At 29.5% G+C, this 22,693-nt stretch overlaps 1 protein-coding gene across 1 annotated transcript in view; it reads right to left on the bottom strand.

Annotated features, from left to right (window-relative positions):
- Positions 1–5,629: 5,629 nt before the first annotated feature.
- LOC107457497 (neprilysin-1) overlaps positions 5,630–22,693 on the bottom strand; it is a 51,316-nt gene continuing 34,252 nt past the window's right edge. Inside the window, exons 14-22 of the mRNA XM_087151358.1 lie at positions 20,251–20,360; positions 18,193–18,258; positions 16,737–16,844; positions 16,327–16,394; positions 15,102–15,229; positions 12,359–12,424; positions 10,439–10,546; positions 7,809–7,885; positions 5,630–5,999 (exon numbers count right to left, since the gene is read on the bottom strand). Of these exons, the coding sequence (XP_087007484.1) occupies positions 5,900–5,999; positions 7,809–7,885; positions 10,439–10,546; positions 12,359–12,424; positions 15,102–15,229; positions 16,327–16,394; positions 16,737–16,844; positions 18,193–18,258; positions 20,251–20,360 (831 nt within the window). The 3' untranslated portion in view covers positions 5,630–5,899. The remainder of the gene's footprint in view (positions 6,000–7,808; positions 7,886–10,438; positions 10,547–12,358; positions 12,425–15,101; positions 15,230–16,326; positions 16,395–16,736; positions 16,845–18,192; positions 18,259–20,250; positions 20,361–22,693) is intronic.

Here is a 22,693-nt window from a genome sequence, read left to right as displayed (position 1 = left end):
TTAGTTGTTTAATGTCTGCTAAAAGTAGTTAAGTCTTAAAAATTACTAATTATGAACTTTAAAGGTCTTTACAATCAGTCACGTTTAATGTTTTAACTTTGCTTTATGAATTTCTTCACACTATCGCAAATGGAGCGGGAAAAAGTGGGTTCAAGATTATGCGATCTCAGCATCCTCCTAACCTTTTACAGGAAGAGGTAATGAAAAACACAGGAGTCAAATTAATTAGGTAACATTTAAGCCGCGATACAGATATGTCGCAATGTAGGCCATCGCCTACACCGGAAAAAAATAAACATTTTTGTTAAAAATGTTGCACACAACACTTAGTTTTACGGGATATTTTGTAATCTGGTGTCTGAGGTGAAAGCGCAACAAAGCATGACTTCGATAAATGAATTTAAACCATTTTTTTTTTTCAAAATTCGACAATGTATTCGACAAAATTCGACAATGTTCGGTGTGAGGGAAAAAAATAAAAGATGATGTTCCCTGTTTGCTAAGTAGTTAATGTTGCGCATGGTTTGAAATGTGTTCACTTTGACATTATTCAAATTAAGTTGTTCGTTTTGCTTCAAGAGTCGCTATATTGCATGTTTTCGCGTTGCTCCTAAGTTCTTACGTAGAATATTTTCATTATTTTTACGTTTACGAAAATAAAGCGATTGTGCTTTCTTTCTAAACGATGAATGTTTTCAGTTCAAGTTTGTATCATAATATAGTAATTTGAACCATAATATCGTGCAGTTTTGCTACGACTTAAATAAAGTGCTGAATTAAGCAAAGTTTTCTTTGAAGTCATAAGCTATACATGAAAATTGCATGCATCGAACTGCTCCCCAATATTACCACCTCCAATTTTAAAAGATTTATTACATAAAAAACGCTCTAGCAGTTAAATTAAGAGGCATTTTCAGCACTGAAATTCATGCAGAAGTGTTACGTTACAGTGTACTTACCTTTAGTCTTTATTTAAGTTTATTTTACAAGATTCAGAGTAATATTCGAACATTCTGTGAAAGGATATAACAGAAAACTAATGTACAGTTTATTAAACACATATGATTGTTAAATAACTTATTCTGTCATGTTTACTTGTTAATTAACTATTTAGTTACTGTTTGAGGCTTAGAATAACACTTTTTTAAAACGTTACGTAGTTGCCTATATGGTATCGCGCATGCAAGACCTGAATCGTAGTGGCACGATTTATGAACAACGTATTAATTTCAATTACTGAACATGTTTTCAAGCACACCAAAACTGTCAATAAGCGGCTTATTGAGAACTATTTCTGGACAAATTTTCACCCAAAACAAAATATATCATAAAAAATGCTTTACCAACGAGATAACTGTAAGAAAGAGGCATGTAAATTTTTGATGTAATGGTGTGGAAAATAACTTAAAATCAAATTATAATTAATTAATTCGAAACAAAGAATAATGCATTGAAACATAAACTTAGCTGCCACTAGAGAAAATTTTCTCCAAAAGCGTAGATAGTTGGTACCCCTGCATCTCCAGAGTGTGGCTGGTAATGAGATTGCAGCAATTAAGAACTCTGTTTAAAAGGATTTAACTTATCAATAGGCCAATCTTCAATTAAACTGATTTTCAACGAACAGAAAGCCCCGATCTAAACGTAAATCAATCGTAAAGAAACTAAGTAAATTCAATGGGATTTAATATCCTTATGATGAGATCTATGTTCTTTATTCCAAGGAAGAAAAAGTTAAGAAAAACATATGAGTAATGAGCCTTCTGTTTAGTGAAGCAATGATCTAGTTATTAATGGTTAGCAATGTGATTTGACAGACCGAACTGTTCTATGTTGAACGCTTGAATCGAACAAATTTTTCCATTTCTAAAACTTAAGATGGCAGTAGATTACAGATCCCAAAAAGAAGTAGTCTTCACAAGCAGGACTTATAAAAATCACTTTTGAGTTTTGGAGTATAAATCATTATGCTTCAGAGATATTTTAGAGGCTTATAAAACTGTTACTATGCTTGTAACCGTTAAATAACACATTTCTTATTATGCTAATTAATAAGTAATTGTTTAGGATTACAGGTTACACGTGGTCTACTTATTCATTTTAAAATACATACTTAATATTTTTGATGTTGGTATGATCTAAGGAGCATGTGGTACGAATTAGAAAACCGATTTCCTAAATCGTACCACTTGCAGATATTGCGAAAATTATTAATTTCCAGTATTTAATGCGCAAATATTAATACCGAAAATTATTAATTTCCAGTATTTCTTATTATGCTAATTAATAAGTAATTGTTTAGGATTACAGGTTACACGTGGTCTACTTATTCATTTTAAAATACATACTTAATATTTTTGATGTTGGCATGATCTAAGGAGCATGTGGTACGAATTAGAAAATCGATTTCCTAAATCGTACCACTTGCAGATATTACGAAAATTATTAATTTCCAGTATTTAATGCGCATATATTAATACCGTAAAATAATATAAGTATCTGAATAACCTTATTATGTTGTTAAATATTTCAAATGTGGTGATTTGTGGCTGATAAAAATTTAAATGGGAAAAGTGATACAATTTAAGCAACTTTCCTAAAACGTCCAAAAAACGAATAAGTAAAAATTAAGTTTCCTGGTCTAAGCTAATATACTGTTTAACTTTACTAAATTGCATGCAAATACTGTACTTTGAAAGTAAAATAATTAGTCAGTAAATTGATTTCTACCTATCGGAATGAAATATTTGGGATTCTGATTAGGTACGCAACTTTAACTGACCCTCTGACGGAAAAAAAGTTAAAACAACTTATTAGCATTTAATAAACCTTCACTTTCTTACTGAAAAATCATGTTTCAATATTTTACATCTTTATCTCTAATGTAACATTGGAAAAAGTGCTGAATTTATTGGGGGTTTTTTTTGACAGTGGCAATGGAAAAAAAATATTTTATGGGTTCGGTCTGAAGTGGTACAGAAAATCCAGGCATAATTTGAAATTTAAATAAGTTTTCTGAATGTTAAAAAAATTACAAGTTTCTTTTTACTCGGTTCTGTATATTTTTTTGTATAAAATAAAGAGATAAGAGATCGGAACTACTAAAAATGAATATCAGTACTGAAGGTGCATGTGAATTGATCAGAGAAAGTTTAAAAATAGTCATACACCGTCTGAGCAACGCAGAGAAAGTACAATCGTTGTTGTCTTAAACGTGTGTGTATTTGAGACTATGATTCATGAAAATTATCGTGAAACACTTTGTTTATCATGAGCAAAATAAATAACGGAACGTCACATCCTAAAAGCTTTGAATCGAAAATAATAATTTAGAGCTTATTCAGTAGTATAAAAAAAACTGAAGAAATTTTTTAAAAATTAATTTCAAAGCAATGTTTTTACAATAACAGTTGTTTTAACAAATTCAATTATTCTTAACATTTTCAGTGTTGTCTAATGGGGTATTTTAAAAATTCAATTATTTTATACTATTCATTATGCTGAATAGAATTAATTATAAGGCAATTTTTTTAAAACTTTAATAAGATTACAAATAACCAAATTGCTACGATAATATTTTATGAACTAGCATTACAAGTTTTATACTGTCTGATTTCTCATTCTTATTAATTTTTCCTGTTTTTAACAAACTGAAAAATAAATCAAACTAAACCAGTAATTAAAATTTAGATTAAAGACAAACTAAATTTTTCAACATTCTTAGTTGAATTCAAATTTGACAAAATCGTAAGAGTTAAACCCAAATACTGTTTCATTCCTGAACTTTAATGATAATAAACTTTTATTGAAAAAAAAGAGACGTACTAAACGTTTATTGAGAAGTATATAAAATTGATACATGCTATTTATAGCTTTAATTTCATGTCACTGTTTATTTTCCAAATGTAAAATTCAATGAATTTAAATACACTTAAAATTGTGGTGCTATCTTTTATACAACTATTCCATGCATTTATAGCAGGGATTAAAATCCTCTCAGCAATTGAGTGACCATAAAATATTATTCAAATTGTCCTCATATTTTAACAGATCTGTTTTTTTTTTACTTCCTTACTAGAATGAACAAAATTAGTTGCTGAGCAGGTTATATACTTTTTGAAGGGTTGTCGCTTCTAACGATGTACACAAAATGATGTAAAAATTCTTTTAAATAAATTATTCTAATAGAGCCAAACTAAAATAATTTTGACAATGCATTTTATTTAAAAAAAAATCCTGCCCCTCAAAGAGATCAAGTTGTGTGCCCTATGGCAGTATTTTTTCGGGCTTTCTGCGACAAACTTATCTAGCACTAATATCTTTTCGTAAGATACTTTTTACAACGAAAAAACCCTATTCGAATAAAATAATATCTACATTTTTCTAATTGAATATGTAATTGAAATATTTTTTTATTCTAATATGATCGATATTCTTTCATTTTGTTGGAGGAAAAACACACTATTTTCTTTTTCGCATTTTATAAATCATTATCACGTTAAAAAAAAATAATAAAAAAAAATAAAAACAAAATCGCGATATCTGTTGCAGTAACTACTAAAAAAAAGATTATTAAGAAAATGAAGGCGAAATCACGCGAACAAGACTCTATAAAAAGAGAAATTTTTTTAATGATGTACTTTTCAACGATAATTTCGTGGTTAACTACAATTTTGTATTTATTCGAAATGATAAGAAATACATTGCAAATAGTAATTTGTATTTGTAAAGTCATGGTGCTGCCATCTATTGTCTTGATAAATGATATCAGTATTATAACATTACTAATTCAAAACTATATGTTCCTTGTTTCGAATCTTAACTGGAACATAACGTATAAATTTGTTTCCAATATAATAAAGCGAGGTGTTTATTTATAAAAAATATGCAATAATTCACTTTGAAAATCAAAGATCGTTACTAAGATAGTATGAACTATCATCAGCAAAATTTTAAGAATATATTTTAAAAGAATGTGAATTTAAAAAAAAATGCACAGTGAATTTCTCCATTTGATATAACCTTTGAAGCATGTTTCGTTTCATGTAATTTTTAATTGGATAATCTTTATTTCTAGACAGTGAAAAGAATGTCAACATCATTTTATTTTTGAAAATTTACTCTAGTGTCGCCATCTGTGATTCTTAATAAGTATCTGAAAGCAAAAAGAAAGGCTTAATAGTAATGTTCGAGAGTTAGACTAACATCGACATGTAAGCCTAATTCGCGTAATAGGTCTAAAAATATGCCTTAACTAATAAATTTCAAAATTTACATTGATAATTTTAATTCTGATTTTTTTAAAGAAAATTATCGATTTATTTTAAAATAATTAGCTCGGTCAATTTTAAATTAATTACTTTAGTCTATCACAATCAAACATACACATTCAACAAGTTATTTTTCTCATTGTTTTGTTTTTTGGTACAAAAATTTATAGAGTTAATGTACTATTTCGCTTTACACATGTTAAAGTTTTGAACGTTCTAATAAATTGATTGAAAGCAGATATGTTTAAGATGCATCAAGTTTGTCTCTATTAATAAACTTCGATTAAAAATGTATGAATTTGTTTTAAAATTTTATTAATTGGCCTGCCTGTCACTATGAATACGCTTCAAAATGTCTAATTTATACAGTTTAAAATACATATAGCAAAATATAAAAATTAAATTTATTCCAGTTAATATACATTTACAATTTATAACAACAAAAAATAAGAGGAAATTATGCAAGAAAAATAATTCCGTTAGCAATACAATTTTAATGTTCAAATCTTTTTTATCACCATGAAAGAAATTAAATTAAGCATAATATGGATCCGTCTTGTTCTTGGTATGTTTATAAAAAATATCCATTCTTTGTCTTGGCACCGTTAGTTCCAAACATATAATGTTTATCACCATAGCACACACTTACGCCTTGGATTCATTGGTGTTCCAGATTTACATTTAAATGCTCTGGCAAACTCCTTAGAATTAGCAAGAGGAACGTTGACCCTAAAATAAATTATGCAAAAACTATAATTCGATTGCTAATTTGTAATACTTTGTTCGTAACATTCGATGGATTGCACAAAAATAAATTAAGATTCAGTTGATTTCGATAAAGGCAGGAAGTGTTGTAAACTATTGCCTCAAAAGCCATATTTTGGCTATTTTGTGTTTAATGTTTGTAATATTTCGACGGATTGCACAATAATTAACACTAACTTGATTTTGATAAAGGCAGTAAGTATGCAAGTAATAATAATATAACATAATAATAATTATATAATATAATAATAATATAATATAATAATAGTATAATATAATATAATATATTTTAAAAATATGGTTAATCAATATAATAGTTTGTCTAAAAGCCATTTGTGTAAGAATCAGTTCTTATTACATACCCTTAGATTATAACTAGAACTGGCTTGTAGAAAAAGACAGCTTAGCTTGATTTTTTTTTATGTCGTTAAGACGCTCCTAAACTCCAACTTTTGTTATCAATTAATTTAATAATATGCTATTTGCCTACTTACATAATTGGATAAGGAAATAACTTTAAAAAATACGCCAATTTTTAAATTAACTTGTACAAAGTAATTTGCTTAAGTATTGGCAAATTCATATTTAATATTTTGTTTTAAATGATAGTAGTCACTTTTTTAAAATACCGAGTTATCAATTTTATATCATTTATTTTTCATACATTGTTTCCTCATACTATTTAAAGTTGTCCTACTACGCTTATTAAATTATATCACGATCATCATAAAACACAGTTTTTTTTAAGAGAGATCTACCCAATTTAATTGATTTGTATTTTATGAGGTATAGATTGGATACGAGCAACCTACATACTAATGAAAAGGTAACGCTACTATTTTTTTTCTTCTCCATCCCAGGTTATAAATGTTCAATGTGCTCCCTTCTTTTTTACAGCACGGCAAACCTTTAAGTGGTTACCAATATGAATATGAAATGACAGTTCACATTCTTACATGAACAGTTCAAAAAGGAAAGCATCACTCTCATTGGCTGCAATTTTTTTTCTCATGCGAATCGAATTGATGGATCCGCGAAAAACTCCCCAATCAGGTTCCTCACCGCATTCACTGAGAATGGCCCTGTACAGTTTCATAGGATCTAATGTCATATTAGCGACCGGGATACTAGCATAAGAACAAAAAAAAAAAATATGGGTAATTCTAAAAAATGGAAGAAAAAAAATTAGGGAATTCAAATAAAGATGAAACACAGGAGTTTCAACTCGACTTTATTTGTCTATAACGCAACAATCATGCCCCAGCGGTTCTAAACAATAGTTTGAAAGCCTCGCTTTTACGATATTAGACTGTTATATCCAATTTATAATTTGTAAAATATGCATTAGTTAAATTGGGTCTTATCTTTTTGTATAACTCTGTGTAATACCTGTTTAAAACTATAATACGTCTTGAATATTATTACATCTATACAGGGTTATTCATAATTCCCTCCGGGGTTTCGAAGCGTTATAGTAAAAAAACGAAGACGAATATGGCAAAAAAGAACATATGAACAAAAGAACGAAAAGTATTCAATTATTCCGAAAAGTTAATTATTCCGAAAGTATTCAAGTTTTAATTTAAGCAGTTGCCGGTAGATGGCAGTAACATGTACCACTGAAGCCAGTTGTAGTAAAGAAAAATGGCGTTTACAGGCGGAGAGAATTATGAATAACCCTGTATTATATGAAATAATTTAAAATTCAATAATAACAGAAAACAAGATTATGCATCGAAAATGTCAGGTAGAGAAAATCTTTCAGAATTATACCGTAGTTTTGGATGATTATGAGGATCGCTTGTACCAAAACGGCTTTCAAATTCTTCTGTCATATTGGCACACCAGATCTAAATAGTAGAAAACAAAAACTACATTCTTTTTAAAAGTATAACAAATTAAAGTTGAACAATTAAGTGAGTCAAGTTACTTTGTTTAAAAACCTTTCTTTAATTAAAATTTGTTCAAAAAAAAAAGTTGAAACTCAAAGTAAAATTGAAAATGCCACAAAAACAATAATGAAGAAGAATACATACATGGAATTGGCGATTTCAATCAAATTTATAGTTCATAAAATTTAACAATACCTTACGTAAGGAAAATGTAAACAGTCGCCGAGAAAATTTTCTCTGCAGTGTTTTCACTACAGCGCGAGAACGCGAGAATCTCGCATATTTTTTTCTTTTCTCGCATTAAAAAATGATTACCGCGAGAAATTCGCGCATTCTATAAACCAATTTCAAAATTCGCGAATTTCTCGCATTTTGAAAAAAATTTCTCATTGCGCCATTTAGAATAAAATCCGTTACATTTTTCTTCCTGGATCTTTCATTATTTTCAACATCTGTCCATTATCTAGCTTCCCTATTTACCAGTATTGTTCAGAACCTTTAAGAACAACAGAACACCATCCCTCCAAACCACGAAACCTCTTTCAGAACGCATTTCTCTGCAACCACGTGTTTACCGTAGTTAAGGTTTCTCCATGTAAGAAGTTCAAATTTTTTGCCCATTAATGTAAGATGGACAAATACCTTGTAAAGGCAATATCTTCTACTCCGAAACGGACAAATGAAAATGAAACAAACGTGGGTAGAAACGATCAAAACGAAACAAACACTCATTTGAGCAACCTAATGAGAATAGCTGATGAAAAAGTAGATGTAGAACATTTTGCATATGATGATGCAGCAAAAATATTCAATGCTTTAAAAATTAGAAGATGTTAAAAATGTATTATAATTAAAGAAATGATTTTTTTTCTTCAAGTCTCTTTGTGCTTTATATTTTTAGAAATCTCACTTAACTTTTTGAAATCTCACCCTGTTTTTGAGAAAGGGTGAGAAATTCTCACCCATTTTTTTTCTGCGATGAAAACTCTGTTTATGCTTCACTACTTATTTATACTTAGACGTATAAACTTTATTTTTAATAGTTGAATCTAAATTTGTTTTAACTACCATGATAAATCAATCATTCAAACATGTGAATATATTAGCAAGGCAGTTATGATGTTGGCAAAGTGGCTTAATTTTTAGAAAATTCTAAATATCTTAAGTATTACTATACTATCACGTAAAATCTTTCTGAACGACATACAAATAGATAGCTGTGAAAATGTTAATTTTATTTTCAGAAAACGACAATTATACAATTTTTATATTGCTATGCGTAAGTGTTAAAATATACGGTTGGGTAATAAATTCAAATTTTACCGGTTACCTGAACCTGCTTGGTTGTAAAAAAAAACATTATTGTAGGGTACCCGGAACAGGGAAAATTTTAAGACCCCGTACATCTCTAGCAAACACCTTTCTCTCTAATACAATTACAAAAACAAAACACCCCAAAACTCGTACATTTTGTATTTTAGAAACTATTTCAACATTTTTTTAAGTCATAAAAATCAATACAACATTTTTACTAAAATAAATATCAATCATTTTAAAATTTGCAACGTTTGAAAACTTTTTGTAGAATAATTTATAATTCGACCAATTCCAGCATTGTATTCACCCTTCCATTGTTCTAAACCTTATGTTACCATTTGCGTAAGCAACTTATGATGAACTTTTACAGACATGACAACTTCGACGAAAATTTTTACAAGCGGGGAATTTATAAGATCTGATCGTATACTTCTTACCAAAAACAAAAAACCCTTTTTTTCTGGAAACCTGATACAAAATACATTTAAAACAGCGCTCTCACTAGGCCTAATATCACTCTTCCTTTGTACCAATCAGATGCTAAGCTCATTGTTAAAAATCTCTTGATAAATTATTTTTCTTCAATTAGTTTGAAGTTGTTGTTTTTTTTCAGCAAGAATCAAGTTTGACAATTTTGTTCGAAACACGAACTTGATTTCCAAATAAAAATTTTGTCAACAGTAAAGTCGAGAGCAAATTAAAATTTTTAGTCAGGTAAATCAGCTTACTGTGGTACTCAGTTGTGGTCTTATATTTTATTATAGGAAGAAATACTTATCAAAATAATGACTTTATGATACAGCATTTTAAATAAGATTTGAGTTTCTGATAATATATCCAAAACAAATAACTCAAATCTAAAAAAATGACAGAATAATTCAACTAAGGGTGATTTCAGAGAAAATATTTCTTTTTGTCAATATTAATAATTGCAAAATCATATTTGAAAAGCAAAGTATAGTAATTTTTCTTTTACTATTTAAATAATATAAATGTAATATTACCTGCTAACATTTTAAAAAATTAAACTCATTAATTGTAGAGAAATAAAAACTTAGAAATAAAATTTTCGGCAAAAATTATTTATTTTAGTACGTTATTTTATTATGATTTAAGTATTAGTTGGTCAAAAACTTTTTTGTTTTTTAACTCTAGTGTACCCCTTTTAATTAGAAAATAAAAAGCGTAACTTACCGAAGCATATCCAATGAAAAACAACTGCTCTGGACTCGCAGATAAACCAGATAATATTTTTCTGTTGGTTAAATGTTCATCGGCAAGTGCCAAGTGAAGTTTGAATGCCTAAATATGTCAGGAAAATGATGTTATTTTTTTTTTTTTTAAAATTTTCTAAAAGCTTTTTCATCTATAATAATTGCATTAATATTTGATAATAAAAAAACAATATTGTTACAAATTTATAAATATGTGTATAAATTTTATAAATATTCTTTTGTTATTAGGCTAAATATATAAGATAACCCTTAACTAGGCAGTTTAATAAGAAAATTTTCAAAAATCGAGTAATTCTAACATAATTTAGAGAAAAAATAACGCCTAAAGCTTTTCTTATGAAATACTTGGTATGGCGACATTTTTGCCGATAATTCTGGCGAAATTTGGCGACCATTTTTGCGACACAATGATAGTTCTGGAAAATTCTTGTTTCGAAGCGATCAATCTAATATTTACGGAATCATACGACAATTGTATAGAATCAAGTCGAAAGTTCCGGGGTTTCGTCTCCAAGCCTATATGAACAACACTGGACCTCACAGAGAGAGAGTGCCAGTTAAGTATTAATTTGTGTCTGCATTATTATTCTGATCTGCGAGTCTCTGGTGAGCTCATTGACTCGTCCGAGATTATGAAGCTGCACTGAAATTTGTGCTGGAATTGAGTGCTGGAAATTGCGTATTTTCTAAAAATTTCTGATAATAAATTTTAGTAATCTTAGATTGTTTTATTCATCTCTAATCGAAACGAACCCCTGTGCTCGGTACAATATTGATTTGTGGAAAGTTGCCTAAATCGTATCTCCTTTGATTCTTAAAGAAAGTACTGACGTTAGAATAAATTATGGAACTTTTTTTAGGTGAAGATCCATGCAGAAGAATCAAGTCACTGAGTACAAGCGTTTAGTATTTATTTTAATTTATCGATTTTTTTCAATGTAATTCTTGAGCATCCCGTGTAAGGATATAGATCTAATGTTGTTTTCAAATTATTAAATATATCATATAAATGTTAAACAACTTATTCTGTTATGTTTTACTTGTATCGTCGGCAGCGAACAATTTGTTTGAGGCTAGGAATAACGCTTTGTTTAAGAAGTGACGTAGTTGCCTAAATTGAATCTCCTGTGGGATCCTAAATCATGCCGGTACGATTTTGGAGTCTATTTCAAAGTCCACATATGCTGTTTATCTTTTAGCATAAGTTTAGTGCGTGGGAAATTAATTATCGACTATTTCAACCTTCATCTATCAAAAGGTACCTCAATATAGAATAAAGTTAACATGTCTTAGTTACACCACATTACTCCCCTTTCAGAATTTTATCTGTGATTGAATTCGATGAACGAACACCACTAGTTGATTAATGTAGTTAATCTATTTATATCATTTTCGCTCATTATATTTTTCCTTCATTTTCTTGTTTATAGCATTTCGCTCATTTTTTTTTCAATATTGTGTATTACCGGGAGACTTTATTTACTTCACCGGATTTTTTTCTTCTTTGAGCAGTATATTTTGAACACGTTCACGCCGGGGTGACCCACCGGTGGGTCACGCTAGATTTTCTCATCTTGGCGACGCACCGAAGTAAAAACTGGTAACAAATAAATTTCATTTTTTTAGTTTTTTTCCGGGAATAATAAAAATCCATAACTACCAATTGTTTTTAACGGATGCAATTTTTATATTGAATTGCTTCTTCGCCGTGATAGATTTCCTTACAGTGAATTGTTATTGTTGAGAATAGATTAACTCCTCCCGAATATTATCTATTATTGAAATAGTTCTTCTACCAGTATTTTCTCTTTTCCGTCCCGTTTTCAGGCGTAACACAAGGCGTGAACGAGCTAAGCAAATCAACTGGAAAAAAACGTACCTTAAAAGCATTGCGAAGTCCACCATTATCAGCAATATTTTCTCCTAAAGTTACATTACCATCAATCTAAAAACACATTTTCTGATCAATTTAACTATATTAAGACAGAAAAAAAGAAAGAAAAGGGGTAGCAGCGTAGAGTTTCAAAATCAACTATATCCGTTTTCAAGAACTTACTAAGTAAAAGCAGGTAGATAAGTTTACGAGTTATAGAATTTTTCACTTAAGCGAAAACTTTTCTTCGAATGCTCTGTTATAAGTAAGAAAAACTTTTTACTACTATAAACTTTTAATAATGTTATTTTTACACTTGATTCGAGTTTGTAAAGAGTACAGTAGTGTGAGAATGGAATGTGTTTGTGATTTAATTTTTTTATATTTAAAAGGTTACGCTACGTTTTTTGGTCTGATAAAAATATAAAGTACGAAATAAAATATTGGGCGTAACTTATAAGAATCAAGTTGATATAGTCTCAATTAATTTTCAACATATTAAGTTCATACTACATAATGCATATTTTGAAATGTGTTCCAAGATTTTCTTATAAAATTTTCAAAGAAAACAGAGGAAAAGTTGAAGGTTTATTTGATGTTTTGTTATTCAAAAACACACCAGAAAAAAAATATAAAAAACTATTTTTCAACTCGGTAAAAAGCATTTAAACAAAAATATTATTTGTTAAAAATATGCTACACACAAAATAATCTTTTTAAATATTTTAAACTACCATTTTTTATATTTTACTAGTTTTTCCATTTCGCAATTTCTTAATCCGGACATTTCTTAATTTCAAAGAGATTTTTTTGGGGGAGAACGAACTATCGAAAGAGTTTGAAGAACAGATATAAAAAAGTTTTGAATACATTTAAATGATTTTGATACTACACACCTTTTATGATAAATGACATAATATACCATTACCATTAAGGTACTATTTAAAAAAATTATGTCGATTAAATTTATGCTGTAGCCTAGTTAAAGAGCATAAGGTTATAAATTTTTAAATGAATTCTATACATTCCCACTAGAATGTTTAAAATACATAATAAATAAAATATTCTTAAAGCAGGGTTAAGAAAGAGTTGGTTTAGCTTAAGGTAAATAAATAGCTAGTAAAAATAAGGTAACATATACTTTAGAAAATATAACAAATAAAATATCACCCACATTTAAAATCGTCTTATTAGAAGACTTGGCAGAAAAAAATAACGTTCAACGCTTACAAATTTTTTAACATTTTTAGAATTGAATGAAAGGTTTAACGGCACAAGGTCCAAAAAAGGAGATGCAGTGCCAAACACGGTTTTAAAACCAGATTAAAAAAGTTATATAAAACACACATATAAAAGCAGGTAAATCAATAAAATACATACAATTTAAAATTCCAATGACGTGTAGAAATGCTAAAATGTAAGGATGATGGGTTTCATACAACGTGTTTTTATATATAAAATGGTGCTACGAAAGAAGATAAGGCGATGATGGTTAAAACAAGGGCAAACAATTAAAATCTCAATAAAATTCTCCGACCAGTAAATGAAGATGGGTCAGAATCAGCCAGGTCGATACCTGAAATACCAGCATGGCTGCTAACAGATGCTTAATGACAAAACAAATAGGATGGGCTTTGTTATTAATACGATCCAGAGCTGACGCAAAATACTTAGGCTATCAGATAAGATGCAATACTTTCGCGTGTTTAGTGATGAGATAAGCCACAGAGCTACGAAAATAGCTTCATCAGTAAAAACGGAGCAATTGGTAGTATGATATAATTGTACTACGTTCGTTGAGCTATAACAATTCCAAACCCAACATGTTTTAAGGATTTTGAATCATTCGTAAAAACTGAAGCGCTCCGTTACAAACACCGGACCTTGCGAGCAAACGCTATGGCCCGTTCAAATGATGAGAGATTCGATGTGAAAGGGAAACGACGGAAGATGTTCCTAAGTAATTTTTGTTCTTTGTGGATTACTATCAGCTCTACCAAGGCTTATGATGCCGAGGAAAAGAAGCTGAAGTTCTTGGAATACTCTCTTTTGTACTAATAGCATCAATAATTTAAAAAGTTAAGCGAATAAGGGTCAGTTGCACGACGATATAAAAACACAGATGGTTTTTAACACATGAGGAGCATTAAAACATTATGAGAGGAAAGTGATAGCTGTTATGAAAATCATCACTCACTTAAAAGTTTATGAAAGGTTAAAGAGAACATATTGCCAATTCAATGGTGTGAAAGATTTGTGTCGGCAAATGAAAATAAGTTTCTTAGGAAAGAGAAAAGTTTTCGGTACTGTGGGATTTGTTAACGTAGAGGTAAAATATCGAGAGCGTACATTCAGTGTGCGGGACTGAACACCTAGCTATTTTTAATCATAAAAAATTTAACCACTTTAACTACCAGCTGTACCACCCAACACAGAGTCCAAAGGGATTGCAAGTAATAAATTGGTACTAGTTATTTGGGCAATGATGTTGACCAATTGATATACGCCCACCTATCACCCTTACCTAGGTGCCCAGAAAGTGACCCAGGTCTTACCCCTAGTCAATAGATCACATTCGCCGTTTGATGCATACAGACCAATACGCATTAGTTTACCTTAAGCACGGGGCCAAAGTAGTGTGTTAAGGTACCAAAAACTCTCTCAACTACTAGAATGCCACATTTGCATCATATATTATATTAAACAGCTCGTGCAATAGCATAATACTATGTTACAAGTAATGCCTTACAGCAAAAGGCAGCCAAGAATCACTTTCTTCGTATTGTTTTGAAAAACAATCGGCTTTTTCCAGGAATTTTTCTTTTGTTGTCTTTGTCCACCAATTCCTAAGATTGCCCTTGTGATCAAAAATGCTACCTAAAAAAATTAAAGTCACACTTTTTAATGCTGCAGAAAACAATTAATAAAAAAGGTGAATGTACATTCAGCACAATATACAATTTAAGTTTGTGTAGGTGAGTGCAAGAAAATGATTCGTTTTTAGCGACGCTCAATGCGAAAATGAAAACACTTAGCTTAGAAAGCACTGATAGACCTTTAAATGAAAATTTTCATTGCTTATAATTATTTTTTACTTGCTCTCGGTCTACCACTTAATAAAATGATATTAAAATTTATATTTTCCTTCTCAATAAAGGCAAACAAGTGGACAATTTAATATTTAAATACAAATTTTGAATACAAAATATAAAAAGAAAAGCTAAAATGACCAAAATTTTGAAACACCATATCACGGCTCTTGAGAAAAAACTATAATTGCATCTGAAGCTTTATAATTAAATTAAGGAGTTACATCTCGAAAGTATTTTTTAAGTAACAACCATAATAAAGACAAAATATAATACTCGTTCAATATACATACTCCTTCTATAAAAAGACAGATATTTCACTCTTTCCCAACTATATCTAAACTATCTTCGATGGTCCCAGCTATTTTTCAAACTTTTACGCCTTTAAATTCAAATCATATTCTTTCAAGTAAATCTAACTTTAATTAACTTCAATTAAAAAATACTATTGGTTGTACATTTAAAGTTCAAAAGCAAAAATTTACACAATCAGTTTAGACGTCCGTTAAAGTTTTAATTTAATTTCCTAGCACTCCAAAATGCTTACATGTGATAAATGAATTTGGTGATAAGTTACATAAAGATTGTCATAATATTCATTCAAGTGTAATTTTTGCACACATAATTATTAATATCTGTCTAAATAATTTTCGTATAATCAAAAACGTTTTTACCTTCATATTATACAATGAAAACTATTGTTTGTTCAACCGAAATCAGGGTCGAGCAGATTTTTCTGACTACAAATTCTGTCTTCGGAACAATTGCGACTCAATACAATACACAAAATATCTGTTACAGAAAATGCTAGCCACCTGAATTCAAGACAGAGTCGTGAGTATCTCTGCGATGTGAAAATATTTATTAATCTCAAAATTTATATACCTGTATCATCAAACGCATGGCTCATTTCATGTCCTATGACAGTTCCAATAGCTCCATAATTGATGGCACTATAAACATTAATTAGAATATTATCACAATGATTTGGATATGAAAAAGAATTTTTAATTTTTACGATGAATGTATAAAACTTAAGAGAAAATACAAATTCTATAATTAGTGTAATATAATGTAATGCTGTATAGAAATATTAGATCAGACCAATGCACTGAACAAATAACAGTAAGCATATAAACCGCATCTACCCGTAGTTTTCCGATATTACTTACTCTTTAGACAAGCAATGAATCGATTAAAAAACTCGTGAAAAGTTAAAATTGGCAATGAATTTCTTTCAGCGAATGGGCGACATAACAAAAAAATAAAGCAAAATATTAGATAAAATTACTTACTCATTTCTACCATATTTGTAAAATGGATACGACAATATACCAGCTGGCACTGCTGCATGTAAGATAAATCGTACATAATAACTAAAAAGAATGTCATTTTCTTGTTGACTGAACGTTCAACTACGTATTATACTTTAGAACAAAACCAAGACGATAGTATAAGTAGGTAGTATAAACAAGTATAATATATAGAGAGAGGAATGTTATTTACCACTCAATTTAGCTTTAAATTGGCATACGTACGTAGTTGCATGACAGCACACTTGATTGTAAAGTAGCAAATTAAAAAAAAAAAAAAATTGGTAAAAAAACTGAAGAGAAAAAGTAAATTCTTAGTTTTCTCTTTTAAATTGCCACTATTCGACTTTATATTAATAGTTTTTTAATATAAGATACTATGTTTTGATTGAATATACCTGCTACATATTTTAATAAACACTTTTAATTTGCCCGTCTCCGTTATACTATAAAGAGCTTAAACAATGAGGACTGTGGACATGCCAATATTAATTGGTCTTTAAGGGTCTTAAAATTTAATTGGGATAAGTTTACGTTAATATTAGCATGAATTTCCTATTTTTAGGATACTACTTTCGTTTAGAAGTTTCCGAAGGATATAGTTCTCAAGCAGATATATTTAATTTAGAAGATAATATATGTAGTAGTGGTCATAAATTAAATGATCAAGGTTTGTCACGAGGTCGTTATCACCTTCTAAGAAAGCACTCTGATTAAATTTTCTATGATAGTAATGTGGGTTAATAACTAACACAAGTAATTATGGTTTAGGAATACTGGATTTTAAAGCTTCAACTATAGCAGGGAGTTTCTAATTTTTTTCTTGCCTTATCAGGTATCAACTATAAGAGAAAGTGTTATCAGACTTTGAATTTTTATCTAGTTTGATGAAAGAGTGTATTTTTCTGATTTGGGGGATCAGCATTCGATTTTTTAATAATCTTTTTAGTAAATTTTTTTATTTTTATTTACATTAAACATATTTTAATTAGAAATGTTTTCATTTTCTTTATAACTCTTCTGTTTATTTTTGTATACATTTTTTGTTACAAAACTATAAATAAATCTATACCTGCAACTTTTTCAAATTAAACTCAAAACTTTGTGCCGTTAACATGGAAGCGTTTTATAAATTACTTAAACCGTGCCGTTAACATGGAAGGGTTTTAAAAATTATCTCCATCAGACCCTGTCCCCTAAATAGCTTTTAAAAATAGCTTAATACTCCAATATTGAATTTGAATTCAACGTAGAGTAGATGAGGGCATGAACAAGCTACCTTTTTACAATTTCAACAACGAAGAAAAAAATAGCATTTTTTTAAGTATATTATTCTCTTCAATTTTCGTTAGATTATTCATTTCAGTATATTTACAATTGAAACTAAATAGTAAAATGAGTTTATAAAATATCATTTTTACAGGAGGTTATTTTTAACTTACACATAAAATTTGCTTGGGGACCATAAAAAGCATTTATAACGTAAAGAGGTTCTTCATCATATCTGAAAAAAAAAAGAAAGAAAAATCATTATTTTTATGCGTTATTATTAAGATTTAAAAAACAGAAATTTTTTAAAAAAAACTTTATAATCAGATCCTGATACTTGATGCGATGCTTTTTAAATCTTAAAGAAAATAAAATCATACAAATAATTTTTTTGTTAAAAAAAACTACATATTATATATATTCTCTCTAAGTTTCTTTTGTACTTCCAAAATATGGTGGTAATTTTTCACTTTTTCTTATATTTAATTTTTTTTTAAATTCCAAATAAGCCTCGCAATTTTTTAAATGCAATTGCCCTTTTTCATGAATGACACTTTTTTCTTTTAAATTTGTTTAATTGTCTCGTACTTCGTTGGAACAATTCTAGCTCATTTTGGAGCACAATATTATTTCATAAGATAACTAAAAAAATTGGTAAAGCTAAAACGCTAGGATTTTATTAAGAAAATATTTATTTCGTAAATTTTACTTAGTCTATTTGATGTACATTTAAAAAATGAGTTTTTCTTTTCGGTTTAGTTTCATCCTTTGTTAAGTTAAGCTGCAGATGATTTTGCTTTTCCAAATGCTTAAAAGACGATATCAGATCTATGCTTACGATACGTTCTTCATTGCTGAATCAAAGGTAATTGTAATTAAAAAAAAGTTATGAACTAAAAATTAAAATTACTTGAGAACAATGTACTTATTCATTTAGGAAAACCGTAAAAAATCGTCATTCTACTACTGACGCCAAAGATGCTTAAATAATATTGGTAACTGGTACTTCTAGTATTATGATTAATGGTGCTATTTTAATAGATATCAGGGTAACTATTATAGGCACTGTGGTAAAAAAAAAATTCAAGTTCCCGAGAGGAATAAGTATACCGAAAGAAAATTACTTGTTCATGGTAAGTTTTAGGATTGGCTTCGAGCAACAGCATCATGCCAAATGTTACTGGATACAGTTTATCTTTATTTTGATTGGGTGACCTTCTTAACACGTGTTTTGCCTTATCTAATTACGTAAAGCCAAGCAAGGGCAAATAATAATAAATTTAATAAAAGAAAAGGACTGGTGTAGCTGTAATAATTGTATCGCTTTACATGGTTTCGTATTGTTGATCAAACTAGTTATTTTCTTAAAATCATCCTGAAAGAAGAATGGATACTTAGCAAGTTATTTATAGATGTAGTAAATCAAAACTGCTTGAACACACTAATGGTGGGTAATCTTTATATTCCATGCTATTTTATAACTCAGACGATCACTACGTTCAACATATCTCTAATCAAAACATATTTCCCCATTTTAATCCAAACATGTTCTTTAAACGTTGGTTGCATTTTGCCCTTTTATTTAACTCATTACCTGTTTTGTCTTCAGTTGGTTAGTTTTTAATTATTCGTGCAAGAGCCATTTTAGACTTAAGACTTATTGCTCCATAACACGCCAACATTTGTTTACAAAAATCTCTATTCTACTCTTATATTCATGATTCCTAACAAAATGTTCAGCAAATATTCTTTCATAATTTCAATTTTTCAGTTATTTATTAACACGTTCACGCCGGGAAGACCCACCGGTGGGTCACGCTAGATTTTCTCATCTTGGCAGAGCACCGGAATAAAAACTGGTAACAAATAAATTTCATTTTTTAGTTTTTTTCCGGGAATAATAAAAATCCATAACTTCCAATTGTTTTTAACGGATGCAATTTTTATATTGAATTGCTTCTTCGCCGTGATAAATTTCCTTACAGCGAATTGTTATTGTTGAGAATTGATTAACTCTTCCTGAATATTATCTAATATTGAAATAGTTCTTCTACCAGTATTTTCACTTTTCCCGGCGTGAACGTGTTAAGGACTACTCATTTTCACATCATGAGTATATGAAAATAAAATACTTCGAAGTTTTTCTAGTTTAAGCGAAATAATGTCTTTGTTTACAAATGATTAAACAGCATTAATCACTTATTGTATGAAAAAAAAACCAGCTTACACTTCATATTTTTTAACAGTTCGGTTCCATCTTCCATAGGAATTTTCACTCAATGTTTCATAAAATGCAATAATAATATTAAGATAACCATTATCTTTCACTCGTTCAACCTGAAAATTATATGACTTTAGTTATTAAAATGCAAGAATCTGATTCTTAATTGTTTTTCTTTTAATTAATTATAAATTCCATACCTACGCAAAGGATAAGCACTTAGTCATCCCAGATCTCGATTATGACATGACACCTATATCTATGTAATATACGTTTGTAATCATTATTAAAGATTTATGTGTTCCATTACACATCTTCACAGACTCAGGACAACTAAAAAAGTATGAGTAACTAAAGAGTATCACAACGGTAATTAACCCTTTCGTTATGGCAGTTCGCTTCGATTAAGTGAGGCCACTGAACGGTGCACTGCGCCGCGAAATGCATATCGGTAAGCAGATTTTCTTATTTAAAAGCTACATAATATATTAGATTTTTGAAGTATTGTGAATAAAAATGCAATCGACTTACAAAACTTATTAAGTGCATTCAAAATAATATGTTTTTAGTGTCATAATTAGTTATCAAACAGTATGCTGGAACGTATTTTTAAGCATAAGTTTTCTAAAATTTTAAATTTATCAAATTGGTTTTTAAAGAGTTTTATTACAGAGACCCAAGTATTGTGTAGTATTGAATTAACTTTGAAAGATTTTAAGTGCAGTTTAAACTCTCAGGAGATTTCAAAGCTTTCTTCTGAGAATATAGAACTTTTTTCATTAAGAAGAAAATTAGATTTAATGAAAATTCAACTACATGCCTCGTACATAAGTATCTCTTGTATCAGCATGAAATATATATATATAAAAATGTTGTGAGTTAACTCTCAATCCAATAAGACCAAGAAAGTCTCCCTTCGTGTCATAAATGTAGATCAAATTTCAGCAATTCCCAGTCGAAAATAGTGACTGAAAAAGATGAAGACACTGAAAAAGAAACAATTGAATTAAACCTCCACCCTAGCTGTTCGATAAAATATACAGATTGTTCAGCAGTCATTTTTAGTTGATAAAGAACAACGTGAAAGTTTAACGTCTGTAGAAGTTTCTCCATTGAAATTGCACTCAGTTTCTGTTCACCGGAAAGTTTCATATGGTAAGCAGAAATTGGATCAAGCTAAACTTGCACTGAGAAAAAAAGCAGCTACAATCCTTGAAAGTAGCAACTTTGATGATAAAGATGAAATAGAATTTAAAAAGAAGCCTGCAGAATTTGATAGATTTAATTTTTTAACAACACAGAGTATCAGGTTCAACAGTCCAGAAACATTTAATAGAGAAAGGAATACTATCTATTCCGATCATTAGAACAAGAAAAAAGCTGCCGCGGGAGACTATACAGGCAGTGCAAAACTTCTATGAAGATGCTGAACATTTTCGCCTTATGTCAGGGCAGAAAGATAAAATAGCTATAAAAAGGAATATACATGTTCAAAAAAGGCTTATGTTATGTAACCTACGTGATCTATATGTACATTGGTATCAAACTCACAATGGAAAAATTGGATTTTCGAAGTTTGCAAAACTACGTCCAAAGCATTGTGCTTTCGCTGGTGGTTCAGGAACTCGTTCTGTATGTGTGTGCACAATACATCAAAATGTGCAACTACTTACTGCAGCTGCTGAAACTGAAAAAGACTACCAAGACTTGTATGTAGTATAGACAACAGAAAATGTACGCTACGCTTATGCCATAGATGTCCCAGGTAATGATGTTCTTAAGATTATCTACAGTCAAAATTTCCAGATTTTGACCCGGATAATAAACAGTGGGTTTCAACTTATAGAATAGATCTGGCAACATATACTTCTAACCTAAATGATTTTATTGATCTTTTTGTTAACAAGATTGAAAAAATTGATTCCACATATTTAGGTAACAAAATGTCAAAGCATATGCCTAAAAAAGAGGAAAGAGCTCAACAGCAATAAAGCAATTATTATCATGGATTTTAGTGAAAATGTTTCTTTAGTTCTAGATGAAGCACAGGGCTCTCACTGGACATTCAGATGCTGTATTTTACACACAGATGTATTATATGTAAAGCACAAGGAAAATTTAATTAGTGAAAGCTTTTGTTTCTTCAGGTGATATGATCATGACGTGCCACTAGTATACCGGACACAAAAGCCAATGATGCAATACTTGTATGAAAATTTTCGTAATGTGACAAGTGTTGAATATTTTACCGATGGCTAAGCTGGTCAATACAAAAACTGCAAAACTCTTTTGAATTTGTGTTTTTGAATTGAGTTTTTTTGCTACCAGTCATGGAAAGTCTGCTTGTGATAGAATAGATGGAACAGTAAAAGGCTTGTGTCAAAAGCAAGTTAAAAGACCATTGCAAGAGTAATATCAAAGGTATACACTTTTTTTTTCATTTGCAACA

This window comes from Parasteatoda tepidariorum, chromosome 9 (assembly GCF_982258835.1).
Source record: "Parasteatoda tepidariorum strain Cologne lab strain chromosome 9, Ptep-v5.0, whole genome shotgun sequence".
In the NCBI taxonomy this organism is placed as follows: domain Eukaryota; kingdom Metazoa; phylum Arthropoda; class Arachnida; order Araneae; family Theridiidae; genus Parasteatoda; species Parasteatoda tepidariorum.
The sequence above is the reverse complement of the archived record's forward strand: the minus strand, read 5'-3'. Positions and strand labels throughout refer to the sequence as shown.